This window comes from Mus musculus, chromosome 16 (assembly GCF_000001635.26).
Source record: "Mus musculus strain C57BL/6J chromosome 16, GRCm38.p6 C57BL/6J".
NCBI lineage: Eukaryota > Metazoa > Chordata > Mammalia > Rodentia > Muridae > Mus > Mus musculus.
This window is the reverse complement of record NC_000082.6, coordinates 59,821,298-59,844,647: the sequence shown is the minus strand read 5'-3', so window position 1 is coordinate 59,844,647 and position 23,350 is coordinate 59,821,298. Positions and strand designations below refer to the sequence as shown.

Genomic DNA, 23,350 nt, shown 5'->3' with positions numbered 1-23,350 from the left:
TACATATATATGGACTGTCTGGCCTTGAGTTCCTTCTGCCTGTTTTCCCTGCACTCTGAAGTACACCAAACAGCCTAAGGTTTGAAACTGTTTACAAAAGGAAACTCATTGTTGCAGAAGCCTCGGTAGAGGCAGACCAGATAGAAACCAGCAAAACAGCGGTGGACTGTAACTGAATCCTAAAGATGACTCTGGTGAAGCCCATGTAGACACTACCATATCCGGGGATCCATCCCATAATCAGCTTCCAAATGCTGACACCATTGCATACACTAGCAAGATTATGCTGAAAGGACCCTGATATAGCTGTCTCTTGTCAGAGTATGCCTGGGCCTAGCAAACATAGAAGTGGATGCTCACAGTCGGCTATTGGATGGATCACATGGCCCCCAATGAAGGAGCTAGAGAAAGTACCAAAGAAGCTAAAGGGATCTGCAACCCTATAGGTAGAACAACATTATGAACTAACCAGTACCCCGGAGCTCTTGACTCTAGCTGCATATGTATCAAAAGATGGCCTAGTCGGCCATCACTGGAAAGAGAGGCCCATTGGACACGCAAACTTTATATGCCCCAGTACAGGGGAACGCCAGGGCCATAAAAGGGGAGTGGGTGGGTAGGGGAGAGGGGGTGGGTGGCTATGGGGGACTTTTGGTATAGCATTGCAAATGTAAATGAGCGAAATACCTAATAAAAAATGGAAAAAAGAAAAAAAAAAAAAAGAAGAGAAAGCTCAGCATTCTCTGCCTTTGTGTGCTACGTTTATACAAACACCTAGTGACACCCAATTCTTAATGCAGAGCTGTTCCAGAGACCTAGGAGCGACACCCACTTAGAAGAAGGATTTAGTTCCATAGAGTTTGCATCAAATATGTTTTAATTATTGAAAATAGTTACTCTGCAGGCCAGCTAACATTCAGTCACAGAAACCTAAGTAACTTTGAGTCATGCTTTCAAGTCAGAAATCAGAATGCAGGGCATTTCAATGTCTCCTTTTTACAGTTTAGTCTCAGTATATAAACTAGTAGAGGGCAGCCTTTTATTTTTGAGAATTTCATACATGAGTATTGTATCACATCATTTCTATTCTTCTGTCTCCCCATTCAACACCTGCACTCTACACCCTAACTTCTTCTCAAATATATAACCTATCCCTCTTTATTTACACACACACACACACACACACACACACACACACACATGCATATGCATGCATGCTCACACAACCTGCTGAGTCCATTTTGTGGTAATGCATGTGTTTTAGGGCTGACCACTTGTGATCCATAACTTTTTAGAAAGTCTGCCCCTGGAAAAGACTGTCTTCCTCTTTTGCAAACAATTAATTACCTATGGCTCTTCACCTAGGAGTGGCATCCTTTGAGCTACGCCTTACCATGTGAGCATGTCAATCGATGGTGTCATTATGCAGGTCTAATTTAGGTGATTGTATTTTTTGAGGTTTCTTGGGTGTAGCTTCCCTGGCATATACAGAAGACATTCTCTGACAACAGACATCCTGGTCCCCTGGGACTTAAAATCTTTCTTCCCATCTTCCACAATAATTATACTTTACAACAGCATAATGTCTTTCAGTGGATGCTACTAGCATACAGAGACAGCGTTTTCCTTTTGATAATAATACATTATATTTTGCACGGGTCCCCAACCCTCTATCTACAAAGTGCATATAATGGTTTCTCCGACCCTAATTTATGATGTTCTAAGTATTCTGGAACCACTAAACCTGAGAGCCACTGTTCTAATGAAGGACTCAAGAAACTAACAAGCCAGAAATACAAATGTTCATGTTATAAATATTTAATATTTACTCTTCTACTGTAACTAAAACTGAAACTTAAAGAAATTGACAAATCTCATGCTACAGATGTAGATGTCATGACTTCCAATTCAGAATAAATTATTGATATGTTTCACAATTAAAAAAAAAAAAAGAAAGTCGAATGGGAACAACTGGAGCAATTGTTAACTGAACCTGCTAAAATCATTTTGTATCAACACAGCTGGGTTAGTTACTTCTACTGCGGCTGTGAAACACTCAGGCAAAACAACTTAAAGACAGGAATAATTTACTTGTGCTTAAAAATTGTCTCCTGGTTCCATGTGCTCAGACAGAGTGTCACGTTGCTGGGGCATAGGGTAGAAGCTATCTATTCTTTCTCTTAGTGTGAAGGGAACAGGAAGAGAAAGGCAGCAAAGATCTAAGGGTAAGATATTCCCAAAGACCTGTTCCAAGTGAATTCATTCTTCCAGCTAAATGCCACCTGACAAAGTTTCTAGAACGTTCCCTAAAAAACCCCACCTACTAGGGAACAAACCGGTGAAAATAAATACCTGTGAGGGGAATTTTGTATTCAACCCATAACAAGTCTGAAAATTTGATCCCCTATGAATGAATTAAAAAATGATACACAATAAAATTATCATATAATGCCAGACCTCAGCTGAATGTGTATCCAGGCACAGGACTTTTCTGGGGTTCTATTGGCTTTTGTAACAGAGACCTTTCTTTAAGAAACAGACACTCCAATGAATGAAAGACTTTTTTAACCAAGGTAAAGAAACACAACAAAGCCATCGTGAGAGGTGCAGTGAGTTTAGCGGAAGGAAAGCTGCTATTAGGTGTGACAGCTGTCACAACAGCACACAGTAATCAATATAATCATAGCAATGAAGTACTATTTGTGTTTAGTTCTTTCCAAGGAGTTAAAATAATGAGCTTCTTTTCTAAATTGGTAGTTTTTATGGTGTTCTGAAAAACTGGTAAATACAAGTCAACATCTCAAAATGCACACCATATTTAAATTACTCAGAGTCATTGCTCTGAATAGCTTCGTTTTAAGTTGCTTTCATGGTCATTTCATTTATATCCTTTTATTCATTGTTCTGTGTGACTAAGTTATTCTTTTCCCTAATATCCAATATACTTGAACCAATATTTCTATTTCTTGGTTTTAATAAATCATTGTCAGCTAAACTTTTACTTTTTAATATCTGCATAAAACCTATGCCACTTTTGTTGTCATGGTATATAACTGAATCTGTATTTCTTGCCATTATTTTTCCATTATAGCAATATCATTTCTTTTGTGACTTTAGATAAGAATGCTATGCACATATATAAAATTACATTCACCTGGCATTCAGTGAAATGCCACCATTAGTGTCTAGTGTTTTCCAGAAAACACTATACAGAAAGCACTACAATATAGAAAATGCTTTCTATGGGAGAACTTACACATAGGAACTATTTGTGATCAGCAATGAATGTTCTATGCAGTCACAAGAAGAAATTAATGTCTTTCACTATCCTTTGAAGTTTGATTGTACACTCTCTGGTCTCCTGGATAGATATCTTTCTTAATGTTAAAAGCATATCAGCTCCGCCATTAGTCCAGACCTAAGTTCAGGGATGCTTCCAACTTTAACCTATTTTTGGTAAATATTTTTGTGTTGAAAACAGTATATTAGTGACTACTTATCTTACTGATGTGATCAAATGCCTGAGATATAAGAAAGAAAGAAGAGTTGATTTTGGCTTATAGTTTGAGGGGATACAGTCCCTCCTGGTTGAAGAAGGGGTGCAGCTGTCATGGTATAAGGAAGCTAATCACAGTACTTCTTCAGGGTAGGCAGGAACTAAGGACAAACTTCAGAGTCTTCCCACTGTGATCCACTTCTTTAAGCAAAACTCCATCCTTAACGTGTTCCACAATCATCTAAAACACCACTAACTAGTAGTGTTCAGGGACACAAGCCTTTAAAAGATATTTTATACTCAAAGCACAAGACAGAATAAAGTCTCTCCACAAATATGGGACTTGCTAAACCAGAGCATGGGAAGCATCCCCTCTCAGACACAGCCTATACAATTCCTCACCCTAGTAGGCTCTCTAGAGGTTTAAATGAGATAGATGCCCTTGGTGAATTATGTCTTCTGTGCTCAACTAGAATTTCACTTTAGATTTCCCAACTGGATTACTAGAGTTGTCCACTCAATAATAAATAAATTTTCTTCAGAGTGACTATATTATCTTCAAGTCATTGAATTACCAGTTTTTAATGTTTATATTTTAGAGTTTCATTCTCCAACTCATATACAAAGGATAGCAATCTCTCAAATAGGGATTTTTTTTCATTGTTTATTTTCACAGTGGAGTTTGTCCTTGGGAAAATCTGTGATATCGCTTCTCATCTCTAGAACTCAATTTGTTAGTTTAAGGAACACTGGTCCTTGATGAAAGTGCTTTTCTACACTAATACCCTTTTGCTCAGAGACTCATTATATAATTTGATCGATAATTTTCCAATACTTTCTGTTGTCTTACTTCATAAAAAGATAAAGGAAAATGGTTCTACCTTTGCAAACTCTCATCATGTCCTCAAGAGAAATGTGTGAAGAATTAAGAACAGTGGTGTATGTTTACTGTTTTATACATATTTTAAATATGTATAAATATAAAAGGCTATGCTCATTTTAGCCATTGGTATTGATACTTCCAGAGCAAAGCACTGTGCTATTTAGACACAATATAGCTTTAAGATGTTATTGGAACAATTTTCTGTGTATTTCTCATTCATGTGGTTGTGGATAATGCAGATGATATCAGAGACTGACATTCATGTCTGTCTCATCATTTCATAACCTGACTCTTGGAACTAAATATAAATTTAACTTTGAGCTAAACGTAGTGGTGCATAACTTTAATACCAGTACTTGAGAGACAGAGGCAGGTGAGTGTCTATGAGTTTGAGGCCAACCTGTTCAACATAGAGTGTTCCAGGTCAGCTGAGGTTGCCTAGTAAGACCTTATCTCAAAAGAGAAAAGAGAAAGAGGGAGGGAGAGAGGAGGGTGGGAAGAGAGGGATGGAGGGAGAAAAGAAGAGGAGGGAGAGAGGAGGGGAAGAAAAGAGGGAGGGAGAGGGAGAAGAGGAGGGAAAGAGGGAAGGAGGAAGAAAGAGGGAGAAGAGGAAGGAGAGAGACAAGAAGAGAGAGGGAGAGGTAGAGAGGGAGAGAGGAAGGAGAGGAAATTTTATTATAGAACTCAACAGGGTAATATAACTAGCAAGAAGATCTTCTGAAGAATAATTCAATGGTCTTACAAATCTATGGGGGGAAAACAATAGCCCAAATCCTTTAATTTCATAACTTTCTTGTGAAGTTTTTTATCATTATTGATTTGAGGTTTAATTGAATGTAAAAGATCATTAACTTTTCCATGAGTAAGACTTTGACTGACGTCAATTTTTATCTTTTCTAAGGATCCTTCCCGGCGATTGGGGTGGAAGCCTTCTGCCCCAGCTTCCTAAGGGCTGGGTTTTTAAATGGCATCCAAGCGCCACATCCAGTGACTGCAGGAGGCTCTCTGCCCCCCAGGATTCCTGCAGGTAGGCACTCCAAGTGGATATCTCTACCACCACATGAACCAATAGAGCTCTTCTCACAGTTGACAGAAAAATAATACAGAAATGAATACTTCTAAAAGATGTTGAGAAGAAGTGTAAATGACTCTTTGCAATGCAGCCTGCACATCTGTAATATCTAGTGCTATGGAATGGCATCAAAGCGGGGAAAGGGACTGGTACCCAAGTGCCCCCTCAGCATAAGGTTTACATAAGCAATCACCAGAGCCACCTTGCCACTTGGAATGAACCACAAAAGAAAACTGAAAATGAAGTATGTTGACAGATAGTATAATTGGACAAGTCTATAGAGATTTAACTAAAGTTCCATTTCACTAAAGGAAAATGATTTGAAGAAAGGCCAGCAAACAAAAATTGGAAGAAATGTTTGAGATAGAAAATTAATATGCAGTCTTCTCTTTAAATAATAATCTGACCAAAATTATGAAATAAGAGAAAACATATGTAACGTTCTGAACTGCGATCTCAGAATTTAGTAAAGTTCTTTGTGGGTTATTCATGGCACCCTTTGTCACAGATCCTTGCCTCCCGTAACTCAGTGAAGTCTGGAGCTGCCCTCCTGCAATTTACCCAAATGATACAGATCTACTTTGCACTTATGTGAATGCTGACTCCTGGTGTCTTTAATCAAAATTCTTGTGTATTTATCTTAAGTAATAGTATGGTATAAATTATGCTAATGTGGTAATGTATCCAAGAGATCTGGCCCACTTAACAGGGTAATAGAATACTTGCCTAGACTGGAAATCTTGATTTTTCAGAAGTCCCAAGATGTGCATTTGTTTGCTTTATCTTAACAGCATGCCAACTACTCTTGCAATTATTCTGATATTTCCCTCTTGCCTTAATATATAAAAATCAACTAGTAGTAAATATGCTTTCATGTCCTTTACTTTAGTATTGTCCTTTAATGCTGTGGCTAGAGAATTTATGGCTGACAGTACTATTGATAAAAGTAGATACCAAAATGATCTTAGGAATTTTAGTTCTGATGATACTCTGCTCCATTTATCTCCTCAGAAACAGATTGGGGAGAATGGTGTGGAGAATTTCTACTTCTGTTGCCAAAGAGAAGGGGGAAATCTACATCAACTAAGCTCTCAGAACTAATTACTGGTGGTATAGACAAATCACAGCCCTCACCTCAAACAGAAATGCTTTAATAGAGAAACAACAAAGGGTGACTATGGGCCAGTATCACATATTTAGGATGCCTGAAATTCATGTTCCAGCAAAGTAGTCATTTAGTGGAGGCTTTTCTAAGGATTTAATGTCTTTTTATTTTATGTGTATGAGTATTTTCTCTGCATATATCAATGCACCTCGAGTGCCTGCTACCCACACAGACCAAAGAGGTTGTCTGGAACTGGAGTTACAGAGGGTTGTGAGTGCCATGTGGGTGCTGAGAATTGATCCCATGTCCTCTGCAGAAGCAGCAAGTACTTTGAATGTATAAGCAATGTCTCCAGCCGTTTATGAACTTTTATAGTAACGAAACAAAGAAAGCTATAAATAAGGACTTTTTAAAGGCATCACAGCATAGAGAGGCTGTTACACCAAAGTAGAGGCACTACTGCAAACCTCACATGTTATATGACAGTGCTCTTAGCTTTTAGGTTGGTAGAAGGTCTGTTTTACATCCCAGAAGGATTTACCGTAGTGCAAGAATATTAAGGTCACACACAGTTTGAACAATAAATGCCTCAGACCCTCTGGATCCCTTTGTCTGCGTAAGATAACTCCAGCTATTTGGTTTAGGCCTACAACATTCCAACTTCCCTAATGTTGCAAGGAGTCAACCAGCTCTGTAAAACATTCAGTGTATGTGTAATTTCTTTCTGGAAAATTAATTTACACTATAATTTTTAAATATAGCTCCAGTTTCTATAATTAATATCTCACTGACTAAAACTGCGCAGATACACCCAATTTGTACTTTAGTAGTTTAATCCTTAATATTAGTCTAGAAGACCTGACACTCTCTTTGGTCTCTGTGGGCAGCAGACACTCATGGTACATTGAATTTAGATATATCTGGCAGAGATGATATTATGAAGTTTAACAGTGATTTGAATTATTCAGCAATACTAGCAAAAAATTGAAATAGCCCTTGTCATTTAGCCACTGGGAATGACAGAAGGAAGATGGTATTTCCATGGCACAAACACAAAATACTGCCTTCCAGAGAAGGATCTGAGAGAGCGTCCCCAACACTCTATTCTTCCAGGCTTTAAGCCAAATTTGCCTCCAGCTTTCGTAGGAGGAAAAAAAAAGCTCCATTCAGTTTTCATGACTTACATACAAATCAGGTGAAACAAAATTACTGCATAAAACATTTATGAACCTCAACTTGTTCCTGTTCCTCCTACCTGAAATTAACTCAGCTCGCTCTTCCTGACACAAAACCCTCGCATAAGTGATCCCTGTACATTTTCTCCCCTAACCACCAAAGGCTGCCATATTTTCAAAGGTAATTTGTATTTTTCTCTCATTCAACCCTAGTTAATTTCCCAAGAATTTCCTTCGTAATCTTGTCTTAAGAGAAGTAATGCAATCCTCACACGAAGTTCTTATTGTTTTCTACTTTTAATACAGCGAAGTATCCCTTTGTTGTGTAATGCTGCATGGATGGTCCTTCAGGGTTAGGATGTTAAACCAAGGACAGGAAGCGTGTTCCCTCCCCATGGCTACCAGGACGCTCTTAGAACCAGCTGAAGGGCGATGCCCGCTGGGCGTCTGCTAATTGATTATATGCCACAGAACTTGGCAGTCCCTCAAGATATTTCCTGTGTCATTGATGTATTAGCAAATCTGTTCTGGTGCAGATGTTAATTTAGTTCCTGTTAATCAAATTTAAATGAGATACGCAAGTATGTTTTGTAGAGTATCGGTGATCCTTTGTTTCCCATCACAGCCTGCTATGAAGCCTCAGTATTTCTACAGCATTTCCTTCTAACCCGTAACTTCCCCGTCTTAGAACAACCACTGGATCATGAGAGAGAAAACAGACACGCTTGTCAGTATCTGTGTAACAACAGTCGATCATTTGTGAATTTCTTGTTTCTAAACAAGTCATTTTGAAAGGGTTATTTCTCTGAGTCTAGGATAGAGAGAGACACTAGGATATGTTGGCTAATATGGAGGAGCAAGGAGGAACGTTAAATGGGTAAATTCAGACCAAAATAAGCATGGAAAATCCTCCTACTATTTCCTCGGTGGTTAATCTTAGAAACTGATGTTACTCCAGAGAAAACATCTCAGTTTGCCTGCCTGTACCATGAATGTGCCTCATCTGCTCATTTACCTCTCAGAGTCTTCATTGTGTGTTAGGTTCAGGGGAAGTGGCTGGTTTGGTTAGAGTCTTTCTTTGCTTACCTGGAACTGAATAACAGTATAAATATGAGCACTAGGCGAATAACAGTATAAATATGAGCACTAGGCGACTCAAACACATGATATGCAGTTTTGGGGGGAATATAGCTAATACTGTTTAATATCACTTGCTTATTTTCTCAGAAAGAGATTTTAATCCCTCTTAAATTCAAAGATCCAAACCGTTTTACATCTGTATTCTTGCCCCTTGGCTGGCTACAATAGAAAGTGGGCTCACATACCAGCTTTGTGTATGTCACTAGCATTTCTTAGTTACCTTGGTTTTGTTTTTTGTTTGTTTGTTTGTTTTTTGTTTTATTTTGGTTTTGTTTGTGGGGTTGGTGTTTTTATTATTTTGTCTTTTTTTTTTTTCCAGAGCTAAGGCCCAAACCCAGGACCTTGTGCTTGCTGGACAAGCCCTCTACCACTGAGCTAAATCCCCAACCCTGTCACTAACATTTCTACTGTACCGTTTTTTTTTTTTTTCATAGCAAAGGCCTCACAGTCCTGAGTAAATATGAAAATGGCTCCCCAACCCACTTAACTAATGTCAAGATTTCCCTCTCTGTATTTCACGGGAAACACTATCTGATACAGAGTTAGGGGAATTTGTATGCACTGTTATCCAATCTAAAAGAACTTTTTAGAAACATACACTTCAGGTGTTCAAATTAGACCAGGAGTGATAAGTGTGAAGCCACAGGAAGTCTTGAGCCTGGTGGCGATGATGCTCTTAACTCTGGGCACATACAAAGGTTGCAGGTTGCAGAAAAGAAATAGCACGAATGATTATGACTCAGTGGCAGCTTTGAATGGAGTAAAGAATATGTTAAAGAAATTTCACATGAACTCAGTGCACCATGGGAAATCAACAGTGGAAAAGTATACATTAAACTTTAAATGTGATCAAACAGTGGTTCAGAAAAAAATCAAATTAAACCATTTGGTTTCTTCATATTTTCAGGCAAGCTAAGAGGCTACAGAAAGTGGGGTTGGGGCAGGGACTTTAGCCTGAAACATTTCAAACCCAGTCACTTACAGCAAACCAGCTTCTACTGGAAATAGCTCTCCCGATGATGGTGATAATTAAATTAATTTTCCAAAGACTATACAGAAGTTGCCTTATTTTAATAACGTATCATGTACTTCATATATGCCTGACACAATATTCTTTATAAGTAGGAGCTTTTCAGGATGAAAATCTGTTGCTCATCTGCTGAATATTTTGCAGTAGCAAGAATTGCCAATTACCCAGGATGAATTACAGATGAGAGTGCCCATGTTCCTGCTTAAGTCAAGAGCTGAAGGGAACTGTAAAAGATGAAAAGTGTGAGGACAAGTTCCAAATATTTTCAAATGTCGTACAGTAAAAAGGAGAAGAAGAAGAAGAAGAAGAAGAAGAAGAAGAAGAAGAAGAAGAAGAAGAAGAAGAAGAAGAAGAAGAAGAAGAAGAAGAAGAAGAAGAAAGATACGCTTTCCTCCATAGTACTAACTTCCTGTTTCTCATTGCCTTGTTAGTAGCGACTTCATCCCCTCCCCATTCCCCCATCCCCCCATCCCCCCACTTCAGTCTCTACTACTTGTGTTATTGTTTCTAAAGATCTCTCTTGCTCTAAAGATTTGGCAGTTTCAGGCTTCAGAAGAATTGCATCTAAGAAGAGAAACTAAGTTGCAGACTCAGGCAGGTCTAGGCAGGCACCCAGGATTACTGAAGCTTCTGGTAAGAGAAGCCTTGAAGGGCAGGGTCAGAGATGGAGTAACAATATACCCAGCCATCAAAGCAAAAGGAAGATAGCATCTGTGATTGCCTGCTAATCTATTAAGGGAAAATGCCCCCTTTATATGTTAGCAACATTGTAGTGCTAGGTTCCAGGAGTTTTTGTTTAAGCACCCACTTAGGACGCAGTTTACAATCAATGCAAAAGCCAGATCAAAATCTAGATCTTATTTTTGTCAGCTTGCTTACTGTTCAAAGTCAGTGGGCTTAGAAGAGTCGGTGCTTGTCTCTGATTATTGGAATTAACTATGGAAGTACCCCAAAAGTAGGGAAACGATGACAAATCAGGCCTAAAATATATTTGGAATTTTTAGAAGTAAGGATAGGAACATACACTAAGTTGAAGATGTCATTAACAACCTGCAGATATTAGGCTTGAGAAATGTCAATGCCGTTTATGAACTGAAGGAATCCTATGGACAAGTCACCCAGTAGAGTGGGACTGTTGCTCTTTTATTTGTTGGCAGAAAGTGAGACTGGTCTTTTGTAATGGAACACCTGAATGCATGGTAGTTCTTTATCCTCATCTCCATGCCCAACACTGAAAAATAAAAGAAAATTAAAGGCTAAACAGTAGAATCTCTTCCCCCAAAAGATGGATACATGTTCATGTGTGCCAACACTTGTAACGTTCAGGCTTGGGAGTGTCTCCAGGTGGCAGGCAGTTCAAAAAGGAAGCACTTGGTTCCACAGAACTAGATATCTACTTTCAACATTCTGCTCAGTGTTAGAGCTCAGCGCGCGACCGCCATTATATAGTACATTAAAACAGGAGAAAAGTGGCTGCGCAGTACATTTGATAGCAAACTCTTGAACACGCTTTGAGTTTTTTCTTGTCTGCCAGAGAGACATGAAAAATCTTATAAGAGCCTTTAAATAATCTCTCATCCACTTATGTATGTCTATTCACAGCCTTTAAAAAGCTTTACCCTTTGACCTTAGCTAAGCCGTCTTATTAACATAAAAGCTTCTTTTTATTTGACTATCATTAGAATAAGTTTGCATCTTAAAAATATAAATCTTATATAGCTATTTAAAATCACTAAAAAAAAAAAATACCCAGCACCTAGAGAGCTTGTTTATCATTATAGATTATGCCATTTATTTTTGGTTCTATTTAAAAAACATGGTCAGTTCTTGTCAAAGAAATCATTTTCTTCTTACAAAGAATTCTAAGCAGCCTCATGCCATTTGCTAATTTAGCTGTGTCTCCATGTGAGACAGCATTTAATCTTGTCATTGACTAGGGTTGTTTTGTAAGTATGTTTTCTCTCTAATTAGAAACACCAAAGGAACCAGTCTGCTCCCATACCTCTATCCCTTCCCTTCAGAATGCCAGTTCCCTCAGGGTAGAATGCATGCCCTGTTGGGCAGCTGGGCCACTTAAATACACGAGTAACAGGGAGACCAGCGCTGAAATGAATATGTCTCCATTTGGCTCTCATTCTTCTGCTTTGTAGGGCAAAGCACAGTGGAAGCTGTACTCTGACCCAGTGGGCTCTCCTCAGTTCTCTTCACAGACGGCTTGCGGGGCGTGTTCTTAGCTAAGCTGAACTCTGAGAAGGAAAACTTAAACATCTTGTAAAAGTTACAGCAAAGATTTGGCTATAAATAGGACCTCTGTGCAGGTAGGGAGAGAGTAGTCGGTGATCTAATTATGTGTGATGCATTGAGCAATTGTTTTCTCATTATAATTAAAAGTTCATCAGAAAGAACCTGTGTTGATGGTATTATAGGCAGGGATCTGAGTCTGTAGGGCACCTGCTGGGGTGTCTCAGGGAACTTGTTGAAGTAATTCTGGTTCTTATGTCCAAGAGCAATAAACTGGACAAGAAGCTTGTAGCTAGAAATAAAGACGGAATTTTTAAAAAGGGAATACATTCTCCAGGATAAGTGTGAGCTCTCAAGCTGAGTGAAGAGAGCATGCTCCGAAAGCTCTATGCGGGAACTACATGACCCTTTGTGGATCATCCACAGAGCATCGTAAACACAGTGAAAGCAACCAATTAAAACGGAGGCCATGGAATGAAACAGAGAGCTCTCAAAAAGGAAGAAGTTAGGAATAGCCAAGAATATTGTTAATGTTCAAAATCCTTAACCATCAAGGAACCGCAAACTTAATCTACCTTAAGATTTTATCTAGATTTTATAACTAAGAATATAAAGCAAATGACAACAAATGATGATGTTGGGGGCACAGGAGCAAGGAACACTTATTGACTATTGATGAGCATACAAACTGGCACAGCCACTGTGGAAATCAATGTAGAGAGTTCTCAATAAGCTAACAACTACCCCAGGATATAGCAGCAGCACTCGGGGGACTATCTCAAAAGGACTGCACATCCTATATACAGATACTTTGCCACCTATGTTCATCTCTATTCAATGTACAGTAGCCAGGAGGAGCAAATAACCTATATACCAACTCATGGATGGATAGTGAAATATGGTTCATATATACAATGAAATAGTATTCAGCTGTAAAGACAAGTGAAATTATGAGACTCATAGGTAAATAGATAAAGACAGAGATTTGTTTTATCTTAAATTTCCTAGAGATTTTTTTTCTGATGGGAATGATACAGAAAACTGCATAATTATATAACCTATCACTTATATAAGTGAAAGACAGTTTGGAAGTCAGAAGTACAACATGCTATCACCCCTGGGTAACAGAGAGCTTTCTGCTAGCCTTTTAGGGACTCTTAAAAGATTTCAGACTGTAACAGCGCCTCCATTGCCTTCCCCAGAGGAGCTGAAAAAAAATATTTTCACATTACCACTCTTAAAAGCTTCCATCTATGTCCCCTTGCAAGTGAAATTACAAGTGTGAAATTTCATTTGCTTAAGTCCCCTATGAGAATGTGAGGAAAATTACTTTTAAAAAATCAATGTACAATGGAGTCTTGAAACGATTATCATAAACTGGTGCTTGAGATATGGGTAGGAAAAAAAATCTCAAGCGTTTCTAGTTGTTTTTCTTATCACTTACCTGCTGGTCATAAATAACTTGTTTATAAAAATCTTTGGTAGCCACAGAAGCACACCGTCTGTAATTTCTTTTCCGAATCTTTCTGTAGGAAGGCATAAAGGTTTAGGGTGACATTTTATGCTTTCCAGATGACTAATGAAGACTCTAGTGTTATTTCAAAGTTCATCAGGATGGACAAGTGCTTGGGCTCTGAAAGTTGTTAAACCTGGCTTTGCATCAACAAGCTCATCTGTTAAACCAATCTAATAATTGCATTCACTACAGAAATGCTATAAGAATGAAATTATTTGAAGAAAATTGTTGTCCGTAGGACATTGCCCAACATATTAATAAACATACAAGTGTTATTTATTATGTTTATTATGATTAAATTAGGATTTACATCTAGTATGTATTTATTAATTATTTCTCTCCCCCCCAAAAAAATATTTTTACCTAAATAAGGCCCAGGGATATGGTCCAGCAAGTAAACTGTGTTGCTTGTAAGACTGAGGAAGCACAGTTTAGATCCCTAAAATCCACGTTAAAGGCCGGAGAGACAGCTCAGAGGTTAAGAGCATTTCATGCTCTTGGTTGGAATTCAGTTCCCAGCACATATATTGAGTGGCTCGAAAGTGCTCTTAACTGTAGGTCCAGGCCTTTGATACCCTCTTCTGCTTTCTGATGGCACCAACATAAATGTACATACACAGAGAGACAGACAGACAGACAGACAGACAGACAGACAGACAGAGACAGAGAGAGTCAGACAGAAAGACAGAAAGACAGAGACAGAGATACAAAGAGACGGAGAGACACAGACAAATATATACACTTTTTAAAAGTAAATAGAAATTCTTAAATAAACTGTCCAAAGATAAAAGGCCTAGGCTGTTAAAATTTTGTAACACAGCCCATGCGTTCCACTTCTCCTAGAGAAAGACAGTATATCATTAGGCACCTGTAGCAGTTATTTTTGTTGTCTCTGTGACATTTCTAGACAAGAAGAACTTTTTTTGCCTCTGCAGTAACTTCCTACAAGAAGAGGACCGTTACAGAGTAGTGCGGGGGCTCTTTGATACAGTGGCAGGTCTGCTCGCTGGAACCCCGGAAAATGTAGTTTGGTTGGCGGTTTTCTTGTTCTTGTGGTTTGTCTTTTGGCTGATGGTTCTTTAGATTCACACCCCTCATTTCCATGTAAGTAAATCCAGACTGAGAACTGTTGTTTTCATAACACGACGCCTTCTTCCCGGGAGCTGTGGTTTGTCTCTCGGGATGCCGTGCTTCATGCTCTAGCATTTCTCCAAGAGCCTGCGGATCACCTCTAAAGTTTCAAAAAGGAAATGAAGAGAAGCACGAAACAAAACCTCACTGGGTTATTAATAACCAGGAGTTTAGACCTGTCAACACAGTATGAAGGACACACGCAGCTAGTGAAAGAAAAATAAAGACGTCCCTTCTGGTAGAAGTTATTTTTTAGAAACTAATATAGTATGATATTTAAGTAAAAATAAAAAATAGCCACCTTATGAGAAACAATTTTGTTTATTAAAACAGGTGCAGACCTGTTGGTTTCGGCTATACCGAATTTTAGTGAACCTTTAAGACAATCAGGAAAGCCCCTAAATATGCTGTCCTCGCTCCTTTCCAGTAACAAGCCCACTTAATTGTGAAAAACATTCATTGACTTAAGATCCTCTAGCAGCGAGACTACAAAGTAACATAATGGAGATGTATGCATTCGTTCCCTCATGCCGTTCCTGGGCGATTCCATATTTCGTATTGTATACTTGTATCCTTTTCCTTGGGGCTGTGACCAAATTCCCGACAAGAAGCCACTAAGGGGAGGGTGATTCTCATGGGCTATTCCGAGGACAAGAGTCCGCTATAAAGGCTAAGACATGGCAGTCTGTGAGCGGCTGCTCACATCTTGGCAGATCAGGAAAGAAAACAGGAAAAGGCTTGTGCACAGTTTCCTTTTTCCTCTTGTTCTTCTTGGTTCTTTCAAGCTCCTCACCTCTAGGGATCCTGCTGCCTGCATTAGAGGCAGGTCTTTCTGAAAACACCCTCAGCGACACACTTGAAGGCATGCTTCATTAATGTCCGAAGTGTTTCTTAGTCCAACCTAGATGACGATCAAAAATAACCATATCAGCTCCACTCCTTTTCAAGCTGACACATCCCAGATGTAAACTGTCACATCCCAATGTTTGTTTCTATGTATTTTCTGATGCAAAATCCATTTACTCTATCTCAAAGACTCTCTTTAAATGCTAGGAGGGATGTGAGAAAAAGGGAATCCTTTTACTGTTCGTGGGATTAAATTGGTCTAGACACTATGGAAATAAGTATAGATGTTCCTCAAAACCTAAAAATAGAAGTAGCATCAGCCTGAAGTATACCACTTAAGGGTTTATACCCAGAGAACTCAAAGGCAATTTACTACAGAGATAGCTGCACATCTCTATTTATGGTAGGAGCTAAGTCATAAAATCGTGTTTACCAACAGATGAATGAAGAAAATGCAATTCATATACACAAAGGAGTTTTCTTCAGTTATGACAAAGAAAGAAATTACGTTATGTGCTAGAAAATGAGTGTGAATGTGGAACATGGCAGTAAGCAAAATAAGTCAGACACAGGCAAGACAGCGCACACTTCCTCTCATTTGTGAGTTTTAGAAAATATCTTTTCTTAAAACATCCATGGTGATTGATGATCGATCTATTTATGAGAGCAATGAAATTTTCAGAAAATGGATGAGCTTAGAATGTATCGTATTGAGGCCACTCAATCAGAAAAAGTGACTATAGCATATGTATATATGTTTGTACATAAAAACTTGTGAGTGTGTGTGTAGTATATTTAAAAAGGAGATCAAGAAAAGGTGATGAGGAAGCACTGAATGCAGGCAAAAGGACACATAAGACATGTGAGAGAGCCGTAAGAGTTTGATATTTTGTATGTGTGTGTCTGTGTGTTTCTTTGTATCTCTGTGTGTCTGTGTGAGTGTGTGTGTATCTCTATGTGTCTCTGTGTGTGTATCTCTGTGTCTGTTTGTGTGAGTATGTATGTGTGTGTACCTATGATTTCTGTGTGTGTGTCTATGTGAATGAATGAGAGTGTCTGTGTGTATCTGTGTGTGTCTGTGTGAATGAATGAGTATGCATGTGTATTTCTGTGTGTGTCTGTGTATGAGAGTATATGCATCTCTGTGTGTGAGTATGTGTATCTATGTATGTATCTCTGTCTTTGTGTAATTGAGAGTATATGTATCTCTGTGTGTGAGCATGTATATCTATGTACGTGTGTATATCTGTCTTTGTGTGATTGAGAGTATATGTATCTCTGTGTGTGAGTATGTATATCCATGCATGCGCGTGTGTATCTCTATGTGTCTACATGAGTGAAATGAAAGAAGGGAGACTAGAAGAAAAGAACAGCCTAGTGGGAGGAGAGGAAATGTTGAGGAAGAAGAATAAAAGGGAACAGGAGGGGTTAATATGGTCAAAGTACATGATAAACTTGATAGAAGTTGCCTATATGGAAGTAGACCCTATATAATGAAAATATACTAATAAAAAAAACTATAAAGCAAAACAAAAAAGAACAGGTCAGATGTTTCCAATATGGAATACTATTCAGTTCTAAAGAAAAAGCCCAATAACAATATTTCCTGGGAAATGGACAGAGTCAGAATGTGTAATATTGAGAAAGGTTCCCCCAATATCAGAAGGAAAAAAAAGACACATGTGTTCTTCCTTATATGTAGAGCTCAGCCTGTGAGTTATACATGGACATAAATAAATAAATAATCATATAAATAAACATGCAACTATAGCATAAGATAAAAAGGGAAAAAAAAGGAAGTGTAACTTTAAAAAGACCAAACGCTCACTAATGAGTTCACAAACACAGGTTTCTTTGTGTACATACTTTGGATGTTTTCTCGAGGTTTAGTTCATTTTAAATGCTACATAAATCCTTAAATGGGAAGCATCCACGGAAGGAGCGGTTCAATACTAGGATGCCTGACTTTCAAAATAGATTTTAGTAAGTATTTCTATAGGCTATAGTTCTTATTAACTATTGCCAAGTCTAGCAGATTTTAATTTTTAAAAAAAGACTCTTAGTTACTCCAATGCAAAGAGTGTGAAGACTATTAGAAGCATGTCATTTGGGCTCTGCTTCCCCACACCTCCAAAGGATCCTGAGAGGGGAAGGAAGTCAGGACTGCTAGGAGTAGAAGAGACCGCAGGCTCTCCAGCAGCAAGAATAGACTCTCAAGAGGCAGCTCCTATGAAGCAGCTCAGTGTAATGGGAAGAACAAAGTCTATTTAAACATTTGGGGTTTGGGTAGGGGCTTTCATGGTAAGTGTACATTATGGGCCAAGGAGGAATTCCAGGGGCTACTGGACAAGACTTTATAAGGGATGAAGAGATGAACCTGGCTGCTGGCGGCTTGGTCTCCTCCAGTGGGCCAACAGTGGGGGCACAGAGCTACATGCACCCCAGGACACACAGGCCAGGGTCAGGGGGAACAGTCCTACTCCTGTCATCCCAGGACAAGATTTCCAGCACATGCCTCAATCCTACCATTGCTCCATGCTTCCTCTGCACCCCCTACCCCCGGCTCCCTGGCCCCATAGAAACACATTTAAAAATATCATAATTTTTAAAAAATACTCTGGGAACACTGCTTTATTGTCCCAGAAACTTAAAGGGTAACATGCCAGATATTTGCAAACACAGAAATGTCTTTATCTGTTTCACTGTATATTATAATTCTAAATTGTATCATTGTTGATGAATAAATACACAATTTAAAAACTATGTTTTTAATCAAAATAAATTTATATCACTTCCCTTTTCTTTTTCGAGCTCTCCCAGATACCCTCCCTCCAACTCCCAATTCTCAAGTTGACATCTTCTTTTCCTTATTTTTGTTACATACTCATGTGTGTATGTATGTATGAATATACGTATGTATGTGTACAGATATGTAAGTACACCCATTAAGTCCATTTTTTGTTGTTTGTGTGTATGTGATTTCAGGACTGCCTACTTTGTACTGGATAACCAAAGAGGAACCATCCTGAGGAGAAGCTAACTCTTCTCCCAGCAGGCATTAGTTGCCTGTAGTTTTTTGTCTAGGGGAAAAAAAACTTTTTAAAAACAAAATTCTAAAAATAAAACAACAGATTGCATGCTTCTAATACACGGCGACACATTAACATTCCCATTCGAAAAGTCAGGAACATCAATCATATGCTAAGGAAACTAAGACCAAACTAGGATCAGAACCCGGCAGAGCAAACAACCAAAACACACAGCAGCTATGTCATCAGGGCATCATGAGGCATCAACTAGTGTCTGGCTGCCATTCCAGCTCTGTTGCCTGTAGGAACAGAGATCTCACTTGGTCAGCTCCATTGAGTTGTCTGCTGACCTTCTCAATGTAGATGCCCACCTTTTTTGGCATCTACATTATCCTAGCACATCAATTGTGACTTAGGTTTCACCTTCACGGATTCAATCAATGGCTTCTCAATTACTCTTTGCAGAGAATCTGACCCTGGAACACGTTGCTTGGCTTTGGAGGCTTTCTAGATCCTACTGGCAGGCTTCCACCACCCTCATCATTGCTTGCATTTTGCCTGCCTAAAAAAGGGACATCTACACCAAGTAACACCTACACCTACACCTACACCTACATCTACACCTACACCTACACCTACACCTACACCTACACCTACACCCATTAGCCTGCCTCACCTAGACCATAGCTGCAGAGGCCTTAGTAATCCTTCCTGCCTGACCTTTGGAAAACACCTTTCCAGGAAGCCTTTTTCTTTTCTTTTCCATTAATTAATTAATTAATTAATTAATTCACTTTAGTCTGGATCTCAGCGCCTCTCTCCTCTCAGTCTTCCTCTTACACAGCCCCTCCCCCATCCCTTCTCCCCATCTCCTCTGAGAAGGGGAAGCCACCCCCTACACCAAACCACATTAATTCACCAAATGACTAGACACAAGCAGCCCAGGTAGGGAAACAGGATCCACAGACAAACAACAGAGTCAGTGACAGCCTCCCACTCCAGTTGTTGGGGGACCCGCATGAAGACCAAGCTGCACATCTGCTACATGGAAGAGAGGGGGCTGCGGAGGGCGGGGGGGGAAGATGGGCTAAGTGAAGCTCTTTGTTGACTTTGTTGGTGTTCTTGTGCAGTCCCTATCCTCTCCAGGTCCCTCAATCCTTGCATGAACACTATCACAAGACTCCCTGAGCTCCGTCTAATGTTTAGCTATGGGTCTCTGCATCCATTTTGGTTAGTTGCTGCTTGAAGCCTCCCAGAGGACTGTGATGTACTGTCTAGAATTCTATTATCTAATAAATTTACATTCATAACCTAAATCTCTTAGTGGGTGGAGTTTTGCAAACCAGGCGTTTTTGCAATTACCTGTATAAATTCTGTGGTCTCTCTTTTTTAGTAGCTGTAATCTCTTTAACAATTACAAATTGTTAAGTGCTTTGTCTACACCTGCCTTTACTGCAACTTTAAAGTTATTCATTGTCCAAACTGCACGTTTTTTATACTTCGTTCTGCTCTCTCCAACTGTATGTCTAAAAACACTGCGCAGTAAATACACATAGGATGCCTCCTTGAAATGTTCTCTCCCAAACAACTAAATTCATATTTTTGAATTCAGCTTCATGAAGGTTTTTCAGGATATAGACAGACTAGACTGAGTAAAGATATCCTTTGCTGAAGTATAACATGAATGGCTTCCAGTCCAATTCTGGATAGCGCCCTCATTGGAGGAAGTGTTACAAATATTGGTAACACAGGTGGAGCCAGGGATCACTGTGTTAAACAGAATAAACGCTACATTTTCTCACTCCAGGGTGAAATATAAACTGGTCCATCTTAGAGAAGCTGAGAGAAAGATGGTGATTACCAAAAATCTGGGATGAGTAACAGTGGTTGAGTGGTTAAGTGGATAGAAAATTATATAGGAGCAAGAAATTCTGATGTGCTACAGCGTAGTAACCTCAGTGGAGGGAATGAGCATGCACGCTACGTTTTAACACGGTGGGAAAGGAATCTGAATGTTTTCCCTATAAAAAAAACACACAAGGTTTAAGGAAACAGATACTTTGTTCTTAATAAAATATAGCACAATGTGTGTTCGTTGAAAAATCACATAATACTGAAATATCACACAGTACCTGTTAACTATGTGAATATTATATACAAGTAATAAAATATTAGATTAAAATACATTAAATTTTAACTCATAAATGTAAAATAACTTAAGATTCAAAGTCATTGAAGATGAGTTTTGCTTGGGAGAGACTCTGATACTCACCAGGCAACCCTTTAAAAGTACAGCAGTTCCCCAATTTTAGCAGTTATCATGTGAATAAAAATAGTCATTTAGTACATTATATCTTTTCAGATTTATATTATCCATATCTGTGGAAAGCATTACATGGATAAGAAAATTATTTCATTTATTATCAAACTGAGAGGAAATGATAATTATAATTCGCTCTCTATAAAACAGGCAGGGAGGAAGAGTCGATAAAATAACTGGCTCAAGGAGTGCTGAATTGCATGTGGGTAGAAAAAAAACATACCAGTTCTCTGTCAATCCAAGTTATCACTGCAGTTTTATAGCCTGGTAGACAAAATATAGACATGATCGAATGTTAAATAAGCTAGAATGATTTAAATCTGTAATAGAGTTCTGAGGTTGTTGAGATTTGTTTCGATTCTTCATTTTACTGGCTGCACATTAGAAATTGCTGAGCTGATTCAAAACACCACATCCGGCACAGGCTCATTTCTTATATAAAAATGGCAAATTTCTGTAATCCCTTTCTATCACAAATCCTCTCTGGAGAAAATCTATTTCACTAACAAAGAGTTTCTCTGAGATTTTTATGAGAAATTTAAAGGATGTCTTTGTTTTCTTTTCTTTAATACCATCATGAGAATAGTTGAGTGTTCTAATTGTATGAATTTTGCAAACCTCCTTAATCAAAGTCATTGTAGATGTTGGGAAGTACTTGAAAAATATATATTTGAAATACATACATATATATATATATATATATATATATATATATATATATATACAGAGAAAGAGAGACATGTGTACATGCATATTATATATATTTACTTTAATATTCTAAATGAAAGAAAATAGTTATTGCTGTCTGCAATATAAAAGGATAATAAAGGAATTTTGTGATTATCTTAATATAAGTAAGTTACTTCTCAGATTTTGGTTCTCATGTAATTTAGACTACCCATAACAATATCCAATACTTATAATTTCATAACCTTGAAAACAGTAACTTTGGGTGGCCTGGGAGATTCAATATCAAACCAATGAACTTTCTTTAAATTAAGTGGTAATTTTTGAGAACTGACTGGAGTTTGCTCATTGTTGATAGCACAGTTCAATCAGTAGGGTGATGCTGTGTTCTGAGGCATTTGAGGCAACAGGCTAAAATATACTAAAGGAATGAGCTCAGATATTTTTGAAAATTTAGAAATGGAATCGATTACTTCCAAGTATATCTCCTAGGAGCAGTCATACTCTTAGAATATATATAATTTACATATGTAATTGTGCATATTTAAAAAGCAAGACCAAAAAAGAATGGTTACTAAAACACTTTCCTCACCTAAAACAGAAATAAAGGATGGCGTCCAAATTTTCATAAAGTTCCCTTATCCCTATGTATTTTTTGACATACATGCAATAGGGGACCACAAGTTTGTATTTAATCTTTACATTATACTGTCATAGTTAGGGTTTCCATTGCTGTGCACAGACACCATGACCAAAGCAACTCTTATAAAGGACAACATTTAATTGGGGCTGGCTTACAGGTTCAGAGTTCAGTTCATTGTCCTCAAGGCAGGAAGATAGCAGGTAGACATGGGGCTGAAGGAGCTGAAAAGTTCTACATCTTCATCAAAAGGCAGACATGAGAAGACTGGCCTTGAACTCAGAGATCTTCTTGCCTCTGTCTCCTGAGATTAAAGGCAGGTACTACTTTGCCTGGGCCTAAGCTTTTCAAAGCCACTGTGCCTCAAGATCTCCATGTCAAGATCCAGGTCAGAGGCCTGTGTCTTCCAGCCTTGAGATCTAGATTACAAGTGCCCCCCACCCCCATTTCTGGATTGTAGTTAATTCCACATGTAGTCAAGTTGACAACGAGGAATAGCCATCACATGTTCCCTATAGAAAACCATTAGGAAATAAATTACAGACTAAATTCTAACAGTAGTCTGGAAAGAAACCCTCAGTTCTTCAATTCAGGCACTCTCCACTGACAGCGCTGCATAAAATGCAAAAGAATGGCCCAAATGAAGATTCGAATTCACAAGAAACAGGGAGAGTCTTCATCTAACTCATTATTGTTCTTATGAGAAGTGAAACTTGTCACCAGTGGGTTTAAGAGAGCCAAAAGTAGCTACAAACGAGTTAGTTATAGATAGAACTAAGCCCAGTATACTTTGAATTCATATCATTAAAAAATCTTGCTGAAATAATTTAGTGTTATCTCACAAGGGTGGTGAAATCAGTAAGAAAACATAGATTGCTTTTATGAAGTGCCTTCAATGCACAGACCTATAGGAAGCAACCCTCAGAAATCCAATGAATGAGGACACGAGTCTTTACTGGAAAAAGAGACAGTCAAGCAATGTGACAAAGGCCAAGCACAACATGCCTTAGCATACCCAATAGCAGAGATAGGAGTTTAC

The 23,350-nt window shown here is 38.5% G+C and overlaps 1 protein-coding gene across 2 annotated transcripts in view; it reads left to right on the top strand.

Annotated features, from left to right (window-relative positions):
- Epha6 (Eph receptor A6) overlaps positions 1–23,350 on the top strand; it is a 969,479-nt gene that overhangs the window by 766,264 nt on the left and 179,865 nt on the right. For both annotated transcript variants that reach the window (XM_006521787.3, NM_007938.2), the window contains one exon: positions 5,281–5,406. In XM_006521787.3, coding sequence (XP_006521850.1) covers positions 5,281–5,406 — 126 coding nt within the window. The remainder of the gene's footprint in view (positions 1–5,280; positions 5,407–23,350) is intronic.